This window comes from Spermophilus citellus, assembly GCF_964194105.1.
Source record: "Spermophilus citellus genome assembly, chromosome: 3".
Classification (NCBI taxonomy): Eukaryota; Metazoa; Chordata; class Mammalia; order Rodentia; family Sciuridae; genus Spermophilus; species Spermophilus citellus.
This window is the reverse complement of record NC_138184.1, coordinates 149,731,216-149,750,468: the sequence shown is the minus strand read 5'-3', so window position 1 is coordinate 149,750,468 and position 19,253 is coordinate 149,731,216. Positions and strand designations below refer to the sequence as shown.

General features: G+C 37.5%; 1 protein-coding gene across 3 annotated transcripts in view; it reads left to right on the top strand.

Annotated features, from left to right (window-relative positions):
* DNAH11 (dynein axonemal heavy chain 11) overlaps window positions 1-19,253 on the top strand; it is a 278,938-nt gene that overhangs the window by 244,597 nt on the left and 15,088 nt on the right. For all 3 annotated transcript variants that reach the window (XM_081287176.1, XM_081287175.1, XM_081287177.1), the window contains 7 exons: window positions 2,439-2,609; window positions 4,890-5,012; window positions 7,013-7,206; window positions 8,442-8,590; window positions 9,434-9,561; window positions 12,283-12,510; window positions 18,034-18,225. In XM_081287176.1, the coding sequence (XP_081143302.1) occupies window positions 2,439-2,609; window positions 4,890-5,012; window positions 7,013-7,206; window positions 8,442-8,590; window positions 9,434-9,561; window positions 12,283-12,510; window positions 18,034-18,225 (1,185 nt within the window). The remainder of the gene's footprint in view (window positions 1-2,438; window positions 2,610-4,889; window positions 5,013-7,012; window positions 7,207-8,441; window positions 8,591-9,433; window positions 9,562-12,282; window positions 12,511-18,033; window positions 18,226-19,253) is intronic.

Genomic DNA, 19,253 nt, shown 5'->3' with positions numbered 1-19,253 from the left:
ATAAAAAAATAAGAAGAAACAAATTGAATCTTATCATAATATAAAGTTTATGATCTTCAAAAGACTCTGAAAATAAAAGGTAAAACACAGACTAGCAAAACCAATATTCCCGATACATGTATCTAACAAAGAATTTGTATCAGGATACGTAAATAACTTGTACAACTCAGTAATAAGTGTTGAATAGACATGGCATATAATAAATAAGACATGTTTACCCTTAAGCACATTATAAATGTGCAACAATCATCAGAAAAAAATATGTGAATGGCTAAAATTTTAGAAGACAGTCAATACCAACTGTAGCACAGATATGGTACTGCAACTTCCCCATTTCTGGAATGAATGCAGATTGATAAAACTATTTTGGAAAGCAGTTTGATAATTTCTTATGAAGTTAAATGTACGGTTGCAATATGATCCTTTGTTTTTACTCTAGGCATTCATCTAAGGGAAATGAAAGTACATGTCAACCAAAAACTTGTTCACAAATGTTCACAGGCACTTTATTCATTGCAGCCAAAATTTGGAAACAATCCAAAGGACTGACAAGTAAATGGATATACAAATTTGGCACATCCATACATTGAGATGTTGCTCAAAATGTAAAGGTACACATTTCCTGATACACACCCAACCATTGGAAGGTCACCAAAACATTATGTTCAGAAAAAGCATCCAGACACTTAGGAGTACCTACCATATTAACTTATGTGAAAATATAGAAAAGGCAAGGTTAATCTACAGTGACAGGCAAGATGGTAGTTGACTGGGGCTGGGGATAGTGATAGGAACTGACTCTAAAGAAGCACATGAAGACTTCTTTGCAGTGATTAAAACAGAAAGGCTCTGTATTTTGATTATGGGGGTTGTCAGTGGAATATAGCCATTTGTCAAAACTCATCAAATGGTATATTTGATATGCACATTTCATTGTATTAAATTAGAAGTCAGAATATCAGATTAATACTTTGCCCATGCCTTCTTACCAGTATTTACTGTATTATGTATCATTGCAGCCTATTCCTTTCATTCAAATATATACCACTCCATCAGTCTGTGGTCTCTGGTCCCTGGCCACCAACCAAAAATAAACATATAAACAGATGTATTTCTACATACTTAAATATATATCTGTGTGTATTAAATATATACATATATATGCATATATATATATATATATATATATATGTATATATATGAATTTTTCCAGCCCATTACTACCAAAGTATGAAAAGGTAATATACACCAAGAGTGATTTTAACAGAAGAGAGAACCAAAGGGCATACTAAAAAATACATGGGTAGAACCACAGAAAAAAAACAACCTGATTTAAAAATAGGTTCAGGACTTGAGCAGAATTTCTCCAAAGAAAATTTGCCAATAAAAATACAAAAAAAGGTTCAGTATCACTAGTTATTAGAGTAATGCAAATCAAAACCACAGTGAGGTAGCATCTTACACCTATTATAATTTTTTTAAAAAAGTGTTGTGAACATGGAGAAATTGGAATCCTTGTACACTCTTGATGGAAGTGTAAAATAGTTCCACTGCCATGGAAAACAGTATGGCAGTCCTTTAAAAAATTAAAAATATAATCACCACGTGACCCAGTAATTCCATGTTGGAGAATATATCCAAAATAATTGAAAGAGGTTCTTAGAGATATAGCTCAATACCCATATTCATAGGAGCATTATTTACAATAGTCAAAAGATGGAATCAACCCAGATGCCTTTTAATGGATTTACAAAATGTGATCTGTGCACACAGTGGGATATTATGTATTTTAAAAAAAAAAGAAGAAATTTTTGACACATGCTCCAACATGGTCGAACATTGAGGGCATTATCCTGAGTGAAATAAGCCAACCACAAAGACAAATCTTGCATGACTTCACTCATATGAAATACCTGGAACAGTCAGACTCATAGATGCAAAAATGCAGAATGGGGATTGCAGGGACAGGGGGTTGGGAGGGAGGAACGGATGATGGTGGTGGTTTAATAGGTACAGAGTTTCAGTTTATCAGGATTAAAAAAAAAATCTAGAGATTGTTGGCCCAATAATGTGAATACACTTTACTAAATTACACACTTAAATTTGGTAAATGGCAAATTTTATGTGTATTTTACTGTAATTATAAAAATTTTTAAACTTTTTTAAGTACACAGGTGGAAGGAGAGTGCCTGATGCACCTTAGTTGCTAGGAGGGAAATGAGAGCAGATTGTATAGACCTGCCTTAAGGAGGACAGTCACACACATGAGGAGCATTTGCCTTGCACCAGGAGTCGTTTAAAAAACTCATATATATATAATTGTAAAAAGTCTACCTTTCTCTCCCCATAGATAAACCTTGTCTGAGGCCCTGTGTTTTGAGGCTAGCTAGACATACGGGCACCAATGGGCACCTTCTAATAGTCGTTAAATCCCCCAGGCTTTCAACATGCTGTTCCACAGAGCGATCGAACAGGCTGAAAAGGTGGAGGACCCACAGGGGCGCATCTCTGTCCTGATGGAGAGCATCACCCACGCCATCTTCCTCTACACCAGCCAGGCACTGTTCGAGAAGGACAAGCTCACCTTCCTATCCCACATGGCTTTTCAGGTGAGGAGATTAGTCAGTTGAAAGCATCCCCAGGACCACAGGCAGACCCCTCTGTTTATCAGGTATTTTCCTTCTGCTTGACTGAAAGCAGAGCTTCCTTTCTTGGAAGCCTTTGATAGTGAGAGGAGAGTCTGAAGTTCCCACGGAGAAACTGAGTCAGCCCTCCTCTGGGCCACAGTGCTTTGGTTAAGCAGATATGCTTGGGTCCTGTCCAGAACCTTTCAGATCCTACCAAAAAGGTCCTTTAAGATTAGGATCTTGAGGGATGGGGCTGTGGCTCAGTGGTTAAGTGCTGGCCTAGCACATGCGAGGCACTGGGTTCAATTCTCAACACCATATAAAAATAAATAAAGGTATAAGGTATTGTGTTCAACTACAACATATATATATACATACATATATATGTACATATATATACATACATATATATGTACATATATGTTTGTATATTTATATGTACATTCTCATTTATATATATATATATATATATATATATATATATATATATATATGTATGTATATGTATGTATTAAAAGATTAGGATTTTGAGTCTGAATCTAAGAGGTCCAAGGACTTCTCAGAATCCTTTTAAAAAACAATGAATGGTTTATCCATATTGTTGCAAATGACATAATTTTATTTTTAAAGGTTGCATAGTATTCCTTTGCAAATAGTCAATAATAATGTATGTTTCAAAATAGCAAAAAGGGTAATGTTTTAGGTTAAATGTTCTCACTGCAAAAAATGGTTATGAGGTGATAGATGCATTAATTAGCTTTATTTATCCATTTTACAATGTAAACATATATCAAAGCAACACATTTTGTCCCATAAATATATAATATTATTTGTCAGAAAAAAATGGGTACATAAATTACCTTCTAGGCTTAATGCCCCATCTTCATGAGACCAACTTCCCTTTTAATCTTTTTCATATGGAAGATTAAAAAGGAAGCGTAAGTGGGAATTAAGGTGTCCATGGTAAGAAAAAGAAGGAAAAATAATTCAACTTCAAGCTCCAGGTTCAGATGAAACAAGCCTGTTATCTTTTATTAACTAGCTTGCGATATGGTTCTTCCCATCCCTCAAAACCTTGAGAGAAGATTTGTGCCTTGCCTGTTTCGTGTCTTCCAAAGGACCTTGCCCAGAAATGACATTTAGTAAACACCTGATGTGCATAATAATAAGCTACCACTTCGCTTTTGATGTTTTTGATAATCACAGATGCCCTTAGGTTCTCTAAGAATATAAGTGTAGATGTTTTCGAATGCATGTGATAAACAGGAACAAGGCATTACAAAATGAAATACATATTGCTAATTAACAGGAAAGAGTCAGGTATGATAATACATGATACACACATCTATTTAAAACTTCCCCTTGGATGCCATAAAGTAGAATCTATCTCCTGTCAATCTATGTAAATAAGATCTTCATTATCTATATGGATGATTACTCACTTGCTGAAATAAACTGAATTAAGAAAAATTATTCACTAAGATAGTTTAATGAATTTTGAAAATATCTAGATTTTTTTAGATAGCATAAAACTCATCTGTTTAACTATAGAGGTATTATGTTTCGACATGGAAATTAGGAATGCTTCATTTTTGCCTTCCAAAATGCACTATGAACTTATTATGAACTCTACAACCAGACTGTTTAAAGTTTATTCAAGTAAATTATGTTTGTTAAACAATTTTGAGCTTACTCAAGATAATCTCACATATAAAAAAGATCTTTTATGTTCCTTGCAGTTTATTGAATATAGCACCTATACTAGGTTAACTTACAATACTAGTTCTGCTCTGTTTAGTAATTAAGTCTATTGTCACCAGAGGCTTTCTCATTTTCTATCACAAATTTAAGATAAATTTATGCCTTAATAGAAGATTAAATATAAAGCATATTTCAAATATGTTGCTAATAGCCATCATCATTAGAATTGGAATAAAGCAGGGCTAGGGTTATGGTTCAGAGGTTAGAGCGCTCACCTAGCATGTGCGAGGCCCTGAGTTTGATCCTCAAAACCACATAAAAATAAATAATAAAAAGAACTGGAATAAGTCAGCCTTTGCATTTTTTTAATCACATTTCCAGGAATGGTTTTGCAATTATGGACATACTCTCAGAATCTTTATTTCACCCATAGAATAGATGCTTGCCAGAATCCCAGCAGATTTGGCTCTGCCGATTCGGGCATATCTTCCCTGGTGACTGCTTCTTGGGTTGTGATTTCCATGTAAACCTCATGATCGTTTTCAATTTTGTGTATTCAAGATTTTGTTGAGAAAGAAAGAGGTCGACCCCCTTGAACTGGATTTTCTGCTCCGCTTTCCAGTTGAGCACACCTACCTAAGTCCCCTCGACTTTCTAACGACTCAGTCATGGAGTGCTATTAAGGTACATTTGACAAGTTGGTTTCTCAATTTCTAAATATTACTTCAAGTATTAGCTCTCACAAAAGGAGAAATATAGTTTTAAAGCTACAGTGATATATTAGACACTATTTTATTTGTAAAAACATGCTATATAATGTGATCTTTTGTTATATTCATATTATTAAATTGGTTAATTTCTTACTGGGAAGTAAAAGAGTTTTTGACCTATGTGTGGGTAGAAAAATTATATATAGTCAGAACCTTTGATAAAAGTCAAGTTATATAAATGTGGGTTTTTTTCAACTTAAATCTATTTTCTGCATTTCATTTTGTTCAATTATATTTTTTTGCTTTTCTTAAATTTTTTAAATTGCACAACAAAACAGGAGTTTATTCTCATTGTAAAATGTTAAAGCAAAATAATATCATAAAGAAAAAAGTGAGTGTCCTTCTACAACCCCAATTATCAATCCTTATTCCATTTTTCTGTCAGAAGAGCCTTACTTTCCTTTTTTTTTTTTTGGCGGCGGGGTACTGGAGATTGAACTCAGGGGCACTTGACCACTGAGCCACATCCCCAGCCCTATTTTGTATTTTATTTAGAAACAGAGTCTCACTGACTTATTTAGTGCCCAACTTTTGCTGAGGCTGGCTTTGAACTCATGATCCTCCTGTCTCAGTCTCCAGAGCTGTTGGGATTACAGGCAAGCACCACCGTGCCAACAGAAGATCCTGTTTTAAAGAATTCATTCCCTAGGCTCTAGAGTTCCTTAAAGCTGTTTGACTTTATTAAACTTTGCCCCATTTTTTGTTCAAAGGAAAAAATATTTCCATGCATTGAAAATAACTGTTATGAGGCTAGGGCTGTAGCTCACTGGTAGAGCACTTGTCTAGCATGTGTGATGCACTGGGTTCAATTCTCAGCACCACATATAAATAAATAAATAAAATAAAGGTACTGTGTCCATCTGCAACTAAAAATACTTTTAAAAATGTTATGTCTGGGGCTGGGGTCGTGGCTCAGTGGCAGAGTTCTTGTCTAGCATGTATGAGGCACGGTTTGATTCTCAGCACCACATATCAATAAATAAAAAAAAAATAAAGGTCCATTGACAACTAAACACAATTTTTAAAAAATGTTATGTCTTATTTTTTTATATTACATTAACATTTTATTTTTAAAAACTAGTTTTGGCTAGCACAGTGGCACACACCTATAATTCCAGCCACATGGGAGTCTGGGGCAGGAGGATCACAAGCTGAAGGGCATCTACAGCAAGTTAGCAGGACCCTCGACAACTTAGTGAGACCCTGTCTTCAAATAAGATATAAAAAGCACTGAGGATGTGGCTCGGTGGTAAAGCATCCCTAGGTTCAATCCTTAGGACACCAACTCCCCACCCCACAAAAAAAGAAAAGAAAAAAACCTAGTATTTTGTTTTCTGTTTTATCTTTCTTGTTTGTAGAACTGAGAATTGAACCCCAGGGTGTGCTACCACTGAACTATATCCTTTGGTTTTTTAATTCTTATTTTTTATTGTTGAAATGTGGTCTCTGCAGAAAATAGCACATTCAAATGGGTGATAGAGTTTATCAAAGAATATATTTTTATATTGAGGGCAAGAATGAACCAGGGATGGAGAAGAGTGAACCAGGGATGGGGAAGAAAATAAGAGAGAAAGGAGCTCTTGGAACTCCTGAGAAATGAAGTTATGGGAGAGAGCTAATATTGTCTGTCATTGTCAAAGACATCCCAGCGGGAAAGAGCCGGCAAAGAAAAACCCTGCCCCTCTCTCTCCAGCCCCCAGTCTGCTGCAACTGCTTACCTTTGGCCAAACCCGGCAAAAGGAGTGGGGAACTTGGCTGACATTATCCTTAGAGATCACCCTTAGGAAAAGGGAGAGTAGATCTGGAGGGAAGAATGAAGACTGTCCAGCATGATGTGCTGAGAGGGGACTAGATCACCCTCAAGTCTCTCTGGCTGGAAGCTGCTGTTCCCATCCGTTTCCTTTTGTGCTCCAGGCACTTGCCCTTATGGAAGAATTTCGAGGCATAGACAGAGATGTGGAAGGATCTTCCAAGCAGTGGAGAAAGTGGGTTGAATCTGAGTGTCCAGAAAAAGAAAAGTTACCACAAGAATGGAAGAAGAAAAGTTGGATACAGAAACTGATAATTTTAAGAGCAGTGCGCCCCGACAGGATGACATACGCTCTCAGGTAGGGCAGCTGACACTTCTGGAAATGCAAGTTAACATGGAGGAAACTTGGTCCTAGGGATTAGGGGGGATTGGTGGAAGTGTCAACTGTCCATTTTGATGTGGTGTGATTCTGCTGAGATTTTGATGTTTCAATCAGTGCTATTGTTAAAATTCACAAAACACCAAACAGTGTGCTGGTCTATTGGCAGAACCAGCATATATCCTTCCTGAAAAGCTCAATTTTGAAATCAGAAGGGGAGATGGGGAATCTGATGGAAATATTCTTGGAAGAGAGATGGGTGTCAGCAGAGTTCAAAGGCCGGGAACATGCATTATCCAAGAACGATTTCCATCATCTTTATTCAGTGGTAGCATTTTGGCTCTGAAGATTTAGCATGTCAGACAAAAAAAAAAAAAAAAAAAAAAAAAAAAAAAAAAAAAAAAGATCCTTTTATGGAGCAACTCAGAATCCTATAACTTTACAACCAATACAATTTAAAAGCAGAAACCCTGTCTACATCTCTATTCCAGTGTCCTTTTTCTTTACCCTTTTGGCTTCTAAATGGTAATATGCTGCTTAATTCACACAAGTCTTATTCTAATTTGAATTCACCAACCTAAGAGTTCTTGACTTCCTCCCCTGTTGTGCTCCTCTTTCTTCAGTAGTGTTCATGTGCCTCAGGTTTTTTCCTTTGCTTTGTCTAGTTCAGCCAATTTTCCCTTTGCAGAAACCTCTGCCGATCCCTACTTTAGAAGTTAATTCTGCTTAGTAGTACTTACTTTCTGCTAAATCTGATGCTGCTGGAAAATAATCTCTGCTTAATTGAGCTTCCCTGTGTTAGAAACACCCCAAAAAGCATTTGTATATTCATGAGAAGCCCAGCAGACTGGAAAATTGCACTGTGGCAAATCTAATGAACTGTTAATAAGTAATCGGGGAATCTGGCAGGGGATTTGGGGGATACAAAACCATATGCAGGCAGGTGATGGTACTGGGGGGGTGGGTATCTCAGAAGCCCCCCAAATAGAATGCAGGCCTCTGCTTTTCCGAGTTTCATAAGTACAGAGGGGTTTCATGGATACACCTCCTGCATAAATCTAGTTGGATTCATATTGTCATTCTAAAAAGCCACCCCACATAATACATGTGGCTTGCTTCTTTTCCTGTGCTTATGATTTAGGCTGATCCAAGTGAAGATGCTTTTCAAGATTGAAATCAATTATCATGTTTTTAGCATATTCTTTTTTTAATAGAAATTTTGTGGAGGAAAAAATGGGTGCAAAGTATGTGGAGAGGACCAGATTGGATTTAGGAAAAGCGTTTGAAGAAAGCAGCCCAGCCACGCCAGTATTCTTCATCCTGTCTCCAGGGGTGGATGCCCTTAAAGACCTTGAGGTGCTTGGTGAGTGGCCAGGGGGCTTACTGGCCTGCCCTTCCTCCCTATCTTTTACCTGCTGCCCACATGCCCTTCCTTTCTGTTCACAGTCGTCTTTTTTTTTTTTTTCATTTGTTGGAGATTGGGTGTATGGAAAATGTAAGACTAATAACACTGCAGTCTGAAGAAATGTTCAAACGGAACATTCATCTGGTTGGCATCATGCAAGTTTCTTTTGTACTGTTTCCCACCTTTTGAGTAGATGAGGGCCAGAGGGCAATTTTCTCCATGCTCATATAATCTTGTGCCCCCTGTAACTAAATAATGGTCATTAGAGCAAGTCTATTTGATTGTGCAAGGCACTGGCGCTTTGTGTTGTGGATTACTATTCCCCACGGTCTACACCAGGAATACCAGGTTAATGTAGCTGTGACCTGACTGTGCTCAATTTAAATGCGGCCTCACAAGGTGAGAGCTTGTGCATTTACCCAATGAACCGATCCTTCAAAAAAAAAATGTGATATCTACCACATGTTGCTCCTTTTTATGAGGGAAATGCTTTGCTACTCCTGCAGGAGTTTAGAAAGCTCCCTAACAATGCTGCCATCTATCAAAATGTCAAAAGCTTTATTATCATAAAACCAAAGGAACTGACTTCCACATGCTTTTCTAATGCTTGTTGGAAGGCAACTGTGGAGAGCTCACAAAGCCACTTGTGGAAACCACAGAGATCTAGTTCAGATCCTCCAGGAAAGTGACCTGGAAGATGGCAGCAGTGACCACCCATGTACGTTAGATCACTAAATTCAGACTCTCCTCACCTCTTCTCCACTGACATTTCCTCTCTCGCCATGTTGTATTCCCCCACAGGCAAAAGACTTGGGTTTACAATTGACTCGGGAAAATTCCATAATGTGTCTTTAGGACAAGGTCAAGAGACCGTGGCTGAACTGGCACTGGAGAAAGCTTCTAGAGGAGGACACTGGGTCATGCTCCAAGTGAGTATTAAGTCTTCCTAGAAAGTGGCTGGGCACAGTGGCACATGCCTGTAATCCCAGGGGCTTGAGAGGCTGAGTTCAAAGCCAGCCTCAGCAAAAGTGAGGTGCTAAACAACTCAATGAGACCCTGTATCTAAATAAAATACAAAATAAAGCTGGGGTTTTGACTCAGTGGTCGAGTGCCCCTGAATTCAATCCTTGGTCCTCGCCCCCCACCAAAAAAAAAAAAAAATATATATATATATATATATATATATATATATATTTTTTTTTTTTTTTAATTTCCTGGAAAGCACTGAGCATGAACACAGGATAATGCAGAGCCGCTCTGCCCAGAGTGGGGGAAAGGGTTTCTCATCATAACACACAGGGATTCAAGGAGCCAGGTGCCATATTCACATTCATGATACCTCTATGGGAATTAGGGACTCTGCTGAGAGGGATGGCTCTCTTCCTTGGAGAGCCTGCCTAGTGCTTTAAAATTTTTAAATATTAGGAAGAATCCCATTTGTCTCCTGACTTGTAGATGTCTGCAACACTACTGTAGCACTTGAGGACAAACAGGTTCCTAGAGATTGCCACACTATTGCTATGGTAGTAGCAGAAGTTGCATGTTGCTTTAACGTTGACAGAGTCCAGTATGTACACACACACACACACACACACACACACACACACGCACGCACGCACACACGCACACACTTTTATACAACTCTCACTGCCCCTAAGCATTTGGGTAGCTTTCTCTTGGTTTGTAAATTAAGGAGACTAGACCATTCATTCCTCCCTTCTAGGGTTGACATTACACAGGTATGTGATTCTACTAAATGGTAGAATCTTCTAGGTGGTTTTCTTAGCCAGGGATTCTAACAGGAGCCATGGAGCACAGGCCAGCTCCAGGGGCCCCTGGGAGCTGTGCTAACTCCTCAGGCAAGCTCCTCTAGCTGTCAGCAGGTCTGGCAGCGGCCATTTGGTTTGAGACACAATGAGCCCGAAGATTACCTTGAGTAGGTGATCACAGGATACCTTATCTCCAATCGTTACAGTAAGGCTCCGCAGGTTAAGTATTGTTTCCCATAGAACCTCTAGCATCCAGTATGTTGACACATGTTGTATTTTGCTTGAAATAAAACTGGGTTCACAATGAAGCTGCCCAGAGTCCAAGCAGGCTTTCATCTGTAGGAATATATCCTCTGGATTAATAATACCCACTGCTCAGATGACCTTGATAGAGAGCTTCATACAGGGACTTGGGATGGTGGTGCTTCCCCTCCTGAGGCTCAGACTCAGGTGTGCTAGAGTGGAGGTCTATTTTTTTCCCCCAGAGACAGCAGTTATTGCTCATCTACTTCAAAAATACTGAAATCTTCCCCAAAAGAAAGAATCTATTGAGAGTTCTCATGCACCCAAGAGCTCAGTACTGGAGAAAAGAGTAGAAGGGGTACAGTCATCCTCAAAAGAGCCTATGATTAGAGCCAGGTGTGTGTGGTGGTATGTGCCTGGAGTCCCAGCTACTCAAGAGGTAGCTATTGTCTAAATGACAGGACATAATTGAACTTAGAAAACGGGTTTTGTTACTCACTTTCCTGATTGGTATACTTAGGTATGAGAAGAACTCTTGTTAGAACCCCATAGCAAGCATGTAAAAGAGGAAACTTGGGTCTTTACTGGATTCATTTCCAGGGCTGCCAAGTCAAAGTGTCATAGACTGCATGACTTAATCCACAGAAATTTAATTTCTTGCAGTTCTGGAGGCTGGAAGTATGAGATCAAGGTAACAACAGGTCTGGTTTCCTCTGACACCTCCCTCTCTGACTTATAGATGGTCAAACTTGCCTGTGTCTTTATCATATGTCATATGGGGACATATGACTTTATTTAGTCTTAATTACCTCTTTGAAAGACTCCATCTCTGAATACTAATTGCATTGTGAAGTACTGGAAGTTACTGCTTTCACACCTGAGTTTTGGAAGGGACATAGTTCAGCCCAGGACTCCTGGCAATGTTCAGTATTTGCTATGGGAATAAAAGCCTAATGATGTGAACAACTGAATTGGCATAGGTCTTCCTACAACAAAAATTTCAAAGAATGCCTACATTACTATTCAGTTCCTTGTTTGTCTTTGCCCTCTCTATTTTTGTACATATTATAATCTTAAGCATTTTTCTTGTTGGAAATAGTTATGTGTCCCTGGGTGTGATGTTTTAGTCACTGTTTCAAAACGTCTCCAAAACTGGAGGGCATATCAGATACAGCCTTCAGACCTCTCCCCCAGTACCAATGATCAGTCTCCACCCATGAGTGTTTAGTGTTGAAAGCACATTTGTGAATCACAAGATAATTGTGATGATGATGGTAGTGTTTGTGGTTTTGTGTGTGCAGCTTTTGACAGCTCTTTAATTTAAGAACAATGTCATGTTACAAATACACACATTCATTCTTAACAATAAATATTTGAAGTAGGTACATGTTTAGGAGGACATTCTGGTTAACAATGACAAATTCAGTGAAACATTTAATATATTCAATATTCAACTGTTTTACCTTTCTCCCCCTTTTCTGACATTAAAAAAAAGAAAATGTAGGTCATTGTTCTGAGTTTTAAACACACACACACACACATATGCTTGTGTGTATATATGTTAGAAAATGTTCTGATACTAGAATTCAAGTAATATGGTAAAATGTTATAGGAATCATAAGCCATACTGTCTTTCAGAATGTCCATTTGGTAGCAAAATGGTTAGGAACCTTGGAGAAACTTCTTGAAAGATACAGCCATGGAAGCCATGAAGATTACAGGGTGTTCATGAGTGCTGAGTCTGCCCGTACACCCGATGAGCACATCATCCCTCAAGGACTTCTGGAAAATTCCATTAAGATCACCAACGAGCCTCCCACAGGAATGCTAGCCAATTTGCATGCTGCTCTGTACAACTTTGATCCGGTAAGAAAGCAGAAGCTACCTGATCTGACAATAAAATCAGAGTTCTCACAAGGCTCTGGAGACCATCTTCAACTCATGTGTCTCAGAGGATTGGTGTTAACAGCTCTGAGGGGAGGTGTATTTTGTGTGTGTGTGTGTGTGTGTGTGTGTGTCTCAGTTTCTTAAAAGAACTGCCCTAGTCTGATGACTCAGAAATATATTTAATTTTCCCACGAAAACTATAGCCACATGTATAAGATACACAAACTCAATAATGCTTGAGGAACTTTCTCAAACTAGTATCTCTTACCACAGAAAAAGGAAAAGATTTTTTACCACATTTCACTGCCTAGTTGTCACAAATTTTATGCCAAATTATTTTGCAAGAAGTGGAGTGAAACCATCATGTGAAGTTTTTCTTTTTAATTGTGCCAGTAGTACTTAAGAATCATTTATTACTAAACTGTCTTTGGCACAGGATTAGAATGCACACAATCCTCATGAATATATGTTAACGCAGTAACAGTTCTGTGGTGAAATACAGTATTCTTATGGATGTGGATGACTGTGATGACAAGAAAAAAGTTTCAGTATGATGTTTCAGATCTGGTTTTTCTTTTTTTAGTTGTAGATGAATGCAATACCTTTATTTTATTTATTCATTTTTATGTGATGCTGAGGATCAAACCCAGAGCCTCACACATGCTAGCCAAGTGCTCTACCACTGAGCTACAATCCCAACCCTCAGATCTCGTTTATATTACTAAATTCAAAGTCCCTTTTTTTTCAGATTATAGTCATGATAGCTTCTTATTTATATTTTAATCTCCTTTCAAAATAAAACAAATTAATATGTGTATACATGAATGATAGCCCAATTACCATTACTCCCGATACTCAAATTATTGTATCTATCTGTATCAAGACCAAGTCTTTCATTTTCCTTTGTTTCTATTTCTTTGCGTTCCTAGCTCTCCTTCTTTTATTATTTTTGGAAATCCTAGGTAAATAGCAGTCTTATTAAGAATAGAATAAGTTGTGAAGAAGAAACAGACATGATTTGGCCCCCATTAGAAACGTTATCATTTTCCTTGAAGCTCCCCCCAACACATTTAACTTGTTCTCCAGTACTTTTTGGACCAATACCTACACCAACTTTATGAAAAAAATTATAATAGGCCACTTTAAGAATACAGTGTTGAAAAACATGGCTAATTACTTAAATAATTGTGTAATTTATAGGCTAGATATACAGAAGACTGTGTAAGCAATAGGCACTTAAAAATCTTGTTGAATCTTTTAAATATTTGCAATATGACTTTTTAACTGCACAATGGCAGACACATATTTGTCTTTTTATCATCTCTTAATTTATAATTTCTAATCAGTTATGATACTTTCAAGTTCTTCCCTAAAATAAGTGTAAAAGAGAGGAACTCAATATATTTATAATCTATCCATTCCCCTAAAAGAACTGTCTTAAACATGAAAGCGGGCATTTCTTGAACAAATATGCTTTTGCCCAATTATCCTTCAGCTTCTTATTTATTTATTTGCTTGCTTGTTTGTTTGTTTTGGGGGGGTGAGGATCCCCTTTGAGAATTTGATAATACTTTAGATACTCTCTCTAGAAAAATGCATATTCAAAAATATGTTGTATATAATGATAGAAGATTGCCCCAAAACCTATGCATGAATTCTCCAGTTAAGAACACCTGTTCTAGTCTATTCTTGAAAGTAGCCGTTCTTCTGACTGCCATTTAGAAAGTCAGAAAGACTTTTAAGAACTTTAAGGAGAACTGTTTTTTTCTAGTGGGAGGAATACTCTTTTTTTGTTGTTTGTTTGTCTTTGCTTCTGGGTATCTAACCCTTGGCCAGTGTTCAATCAGTGAGCTACATCTGCAGCCCAAAGAGAATACTCTTAAATGTTAAGGCTAAATTTGACCATATATAGCAAAAGGAAAGATCATCCACGTGATCCACTAAACTTCTCAAACCTATTTTATCCAAAATTAAAAAAAAAAAAAAGTCTAAGGAAGAATCTTTAGTGAATGTCCATTTGTCATTATGTTTAAAAGTAAAATGCAGTTTTTAAAATGTCATTCAAGGGTATCGGCCTTGTCCTCCATGGCTATCTATGAATAAGCTCCCAGCACTCTTTATCAGTCCAGATTTCAAGTTGGCTACTTTTAAATGAAGTTCTTACAAAACAACAATGGCTTAAATGGGTTTAAAAATATTTCTGCCATGTGAGAGTTCTGGGTGCAGGCCCTTCAGAACTCACATGTGTCACCGGAAGATTGTCAGTAACCACATTTTTTACAGCTTACCATTGCACTATATTTAGGATGCACCCATCATGTCCCAGGTGGCTGAGAGTATTGCCATTCCCATGTCCATGTGATCAAGAGAAGGGCAAGATAAGAAACAAAGATGATGACCAAGGGAACATGTTTGTTGTATTTTTTAAAAAGATGGTTCCTACAAATTAATACTGTAGTCCCATGTCATCTGTGGGGGAAAACAGATGACGTGGGACTACAGTATTAATTGAAACCAAGAGTAGCAACAAGTCCTTTATGTACTCTATTTTTTCCTGTGATATATACCTATGATAAAGTTTATAAGTCCATCACAGTAATAGATTCATAATAATAACTAATAATAAAATAGAGTAGCTATAGCAAAGTGCCATGAAAACTATTTAAAGCTTTTGAACTGTTTCTGGAATTTTCCATTTAATATTTTTGGATGGTGGTTGGCCACAGGTAATTGAAAGTACAGAAAGTGAAACTACAAATAAGGGGTAGCTACTATACATTTAAATATTTACAATATGGCTTTTTTAAGTGCACTATGGCAGACAAAGATTTCTCCTTCCATGTTACTGGTCAAATGTAATCACATTGCATTACCTAGCTGCAAAAGAGGCTGGGAAAAGCAAATCTACCTAATCATATGCCTAGCTAAAAATCAGCAATAAAACATTAAGGCAGGCATAGTGGTCTCTGTAACAGTTTTACTCCTGTCTTCAAATCACCTTGGGCATTCTCTATTGCTGCCATGCCCAGTATGATTAAAGTGTGTGATATGAGTAGAAAGTGGTGCATACTACCTGCTGTGTCACTCAAGTGGGTTAAATAAATGTGTCCCAGTTGTTCTTGCTGTCCAGATGACCCTCTTAGCTAAGGAAAACACCCAAGGGGACTAGGCAAGTAAATGTTCTGTTTGGGTGTTTTTGTTTTGTATGCTTTAGTTTTCAAATCAAATCAAATCTGTATTTTTCATCCTCTCGAATTAGAATGTACCTCCTAACGTTGGAGGCACTTAATATTAGTGCTTTATTCCCTTGAGAATTCTAGGATAATCACATGAATCTGATCATTAAAGTGACAAAGACATAAGGAACCATTTTTTTGTAGGATGCTTACCAACATCTATCTCTTTCAGTGTATTAGCATTTGCCTTTTGAAAATGTCAGAAAGGAATACTGTTTGGGCTCTTTTCATACTAAAATAACCATATTTTTTTTAAGACTAAGAATATGGATTTCTATTTCTGTGAAATTTGCAAGTAGAAACAAATAAATGGTAATTATGTATGTGAAGCCAGAGGCTCCGGGCCAGATAGCACTATCATGTATGTGTAAATTCATGTTCTCTGTTCACAATGTTATTTGTATATTTTCTGATATTAATTTGCTCATCATTTGGCTTGTAAAAATACAACTGGCCTGAAATATGGAATGGTAGGTAGACTCATGCTTTTTCTTAGAGAAACCTGATTCATAATTTTGTTCATCAGCATTTATGTTATCAGAGCATAAGGAAATGGACATTGACACATACTTTTTAGAACTGAGGATAAAGCCAAGTTATGTGAAATAATAGATTGAGTTGATGTACTTCATTATTGTAGTATTTGGGGTCTTATGTGACCTATCTGTAATTCAAGAGGCTGTTAAATGTCTTGCTAGATCATAATTCTGATGTGAAATTTTGATACTTATAGTGGGTCCTCTGGAAATTTCTTACACATGAACATATTTTTATATCCTTCAAGGTTAATTTCAATTATTTGGTTTCTCTTTTCTTCTTTTACAAGGTTGCCTTTTATTTGATGTTTAATTGTAGAAAAGTTATTTTTGATGATTATACATTGCCAAATCCCATAAGTTACCAAAAATGACCTGATGACTTAGAGAGACCTAGTGACTTTGTTGGGTCTGCACTATACGTAGCCTGGCCAATTCTAGAACTGTATGTGGTGGTACCTCTGATTCTGCTTGAAAGCATTATGGAAAGAAAGTAAACACTCTCCTGGTTCTGACCCACAGGGGAAAAAAAAATCTAGACTTGGTTTAGTACCAGCAGTCCCTTGGGAGACCAGAACTGAACTCCTTTCAAAAATCCTAAACATATTTTGAATAATGTCCATGTTGTCAGCTCCATCTGAAATTTTGACTGGCTGTAGTTTGACATCCTAGACAGTAATGTATAGATTGTGGCCTAATTGTCCCCTCCTGCCTAATACCAGCTGCAGGAGTTATCTCAACATCTTTTTGTTGTTTTCCACCTAGAACTGCTGACCTTGAGTAAAGTACGTCTTCAAACTGTAGACTGGACAGCTGTTTTCTGCCTTCTTGTTTTACCGCTGTTGGGGCTCTAACCAGATCAGTATAGCATGCTAGGATTCTACTTTTTCTCTACATTTTCAAAAACAAATCCCGCAGATCTAGTCCAAAGGCATTCCCACAGGCACAGGTTTTCCAATCCTTCCTGTGTCATTCACACATCTTAAGAGTAAATTTTACTCCTAGTTCATTGGAAGGAGACTGTGTGTCATGGTGGTTGTATTAGCTAAGGTCAAGCTGAGCTACTGTAACAAAGAATATCAGTATGAGTCGAGCAAGACAGCAGTTTGTTCTCTCAAACACACTGTTCCTCCATCATCTACCTCCCATGCCTGACTCAAGGCCATCCTCTCATCATCTCTAGCCTTCAGAAAAGGGAAAAGAGTGACAGCGAGGGTGAGCCATTTCCTATTAAGCAAACAACATGGAATTTATGTACATCAATTCTGCTCAAGTTCTGTTGACAAAAACTTAATTATCTGGTCCTCTGGTTTGAAAGGAGGTGGGAAATAGTCTTCCAGCAGGTGGCCATGTGTCTAGATGATCTTTATTACTAGGGAACCAGGGAATGTATGGGTGAGAACAATGGATAGCTATGGTTAACTAGCATTCTACTGGTGATGATTCTAAGACCATGAAATATTTTACAGGGAAAAAAATGACATCCAGCAGTCTTACCATGGTTAAAATAAATTGCCTCATTTTCTGGTGAACTTAGAAGCACTCAGAATAACAAGCAAAATGAGAAGATTCCTTTTAAATCAACAGAGACGAAGATATCAAATAGCTACCTTTTGTGCTCTCTTGGAACTATAGTTACCTCTGTAGAATATCTCCCTCGAATCCTTCACAAGAGTATTGAAAACTCAGACCTTTGCAAGTCATGCATTCTTTTTTCCCTTTTCTCACAGGATACACTTGAGATGTGCTCCAAGGAACAGGAGTTTAAAAGCATCCTCTTTTCTTTGTGCTACTTCCATGCCTGTGTTGCTGGAAGACTGAGGTTTGGTCCCCAAGGCTGGAGCCGGAGTTATCCTTTCAACCCTGGAGACCTCACCATCTGTGCCAATGTCCTGTACAACTACTTGGAGGCAAATCCTAATGTAAGTACTCATGGTCAGATGGTACCTTCCAAGGAGTATACTGAACCTGTCAGTCTTTAGGCATTATCAAAATGGACCATGATTTCTTTCTTGGAAGCTATTACTGAAGTAGCTGACACTACATATGCCAAGTTTGAAAATAAACCACACCAACGGTTTTCCAGCAGTGGACGGTCGAACTTTATAAGATAGGTCAAAACAGTTCTACATCAGCAGCTTAGTGGAAAAAAAAAATGTCCTTCATTATGTTAACAAAAACAGTGGTTTACATGTGCATATATGCCGGATTCATTAGGCAGGTAATGAAGCATTTGCACAAATGTAATTACATACAGCAATTCTGACAGTTCATAACACTGCATTAATAATCACTACAATTAGTTCTGATGATGGAAGCAATTTACAGTGCGTCACATGTATAAATAATGGTGCATTTCCCGCATATGTCATTATTATGTATTAAGGATGCCACCTTGTTATGACTTTCTCAGTAACGTTCCCCTTGATTTGAAGTTAAAGGTAGATGAATGATTTTATTTTGTAGCTAAAATGTGTTTTACAGATGGGAATGGGAATGCCTCATCAAGAACAGTTGTGTAAACTCTTATAAACCCCATGATTGGATTTCAAAAAGACTCATTCGTTCCGAAGGAGATCCTGGTTTAATCCTCACGTGGGGAACTTTTTCCATTAAGTCTGTTAAAATTGGGGTATATTTGTCAGAATCAACTAGGTGTTAGACTCTCAGCCACATTCTATAAAGGGCCTTTAAAGTCACCCATGCACGTGTCTAGGGAAGCATGGTTATTTGATGTTCTTTTGGTTTTTATCATCAGTGTTTTCTCAAGCTTCAGTGTTGATTCGACTGCTATCAGCATAAATCTGCTGGGTACACAGCATGGGTGTGTGCTCCCAAGGAACAAATTTTGAGCAAGTTGTTTCCAATAATATAGTTTGTGACAATCAATATTCCCTATCTTTTTTTTTTAATTTATGAAACTAAAAGCTAAGTCTGCATGCTTGAAAGC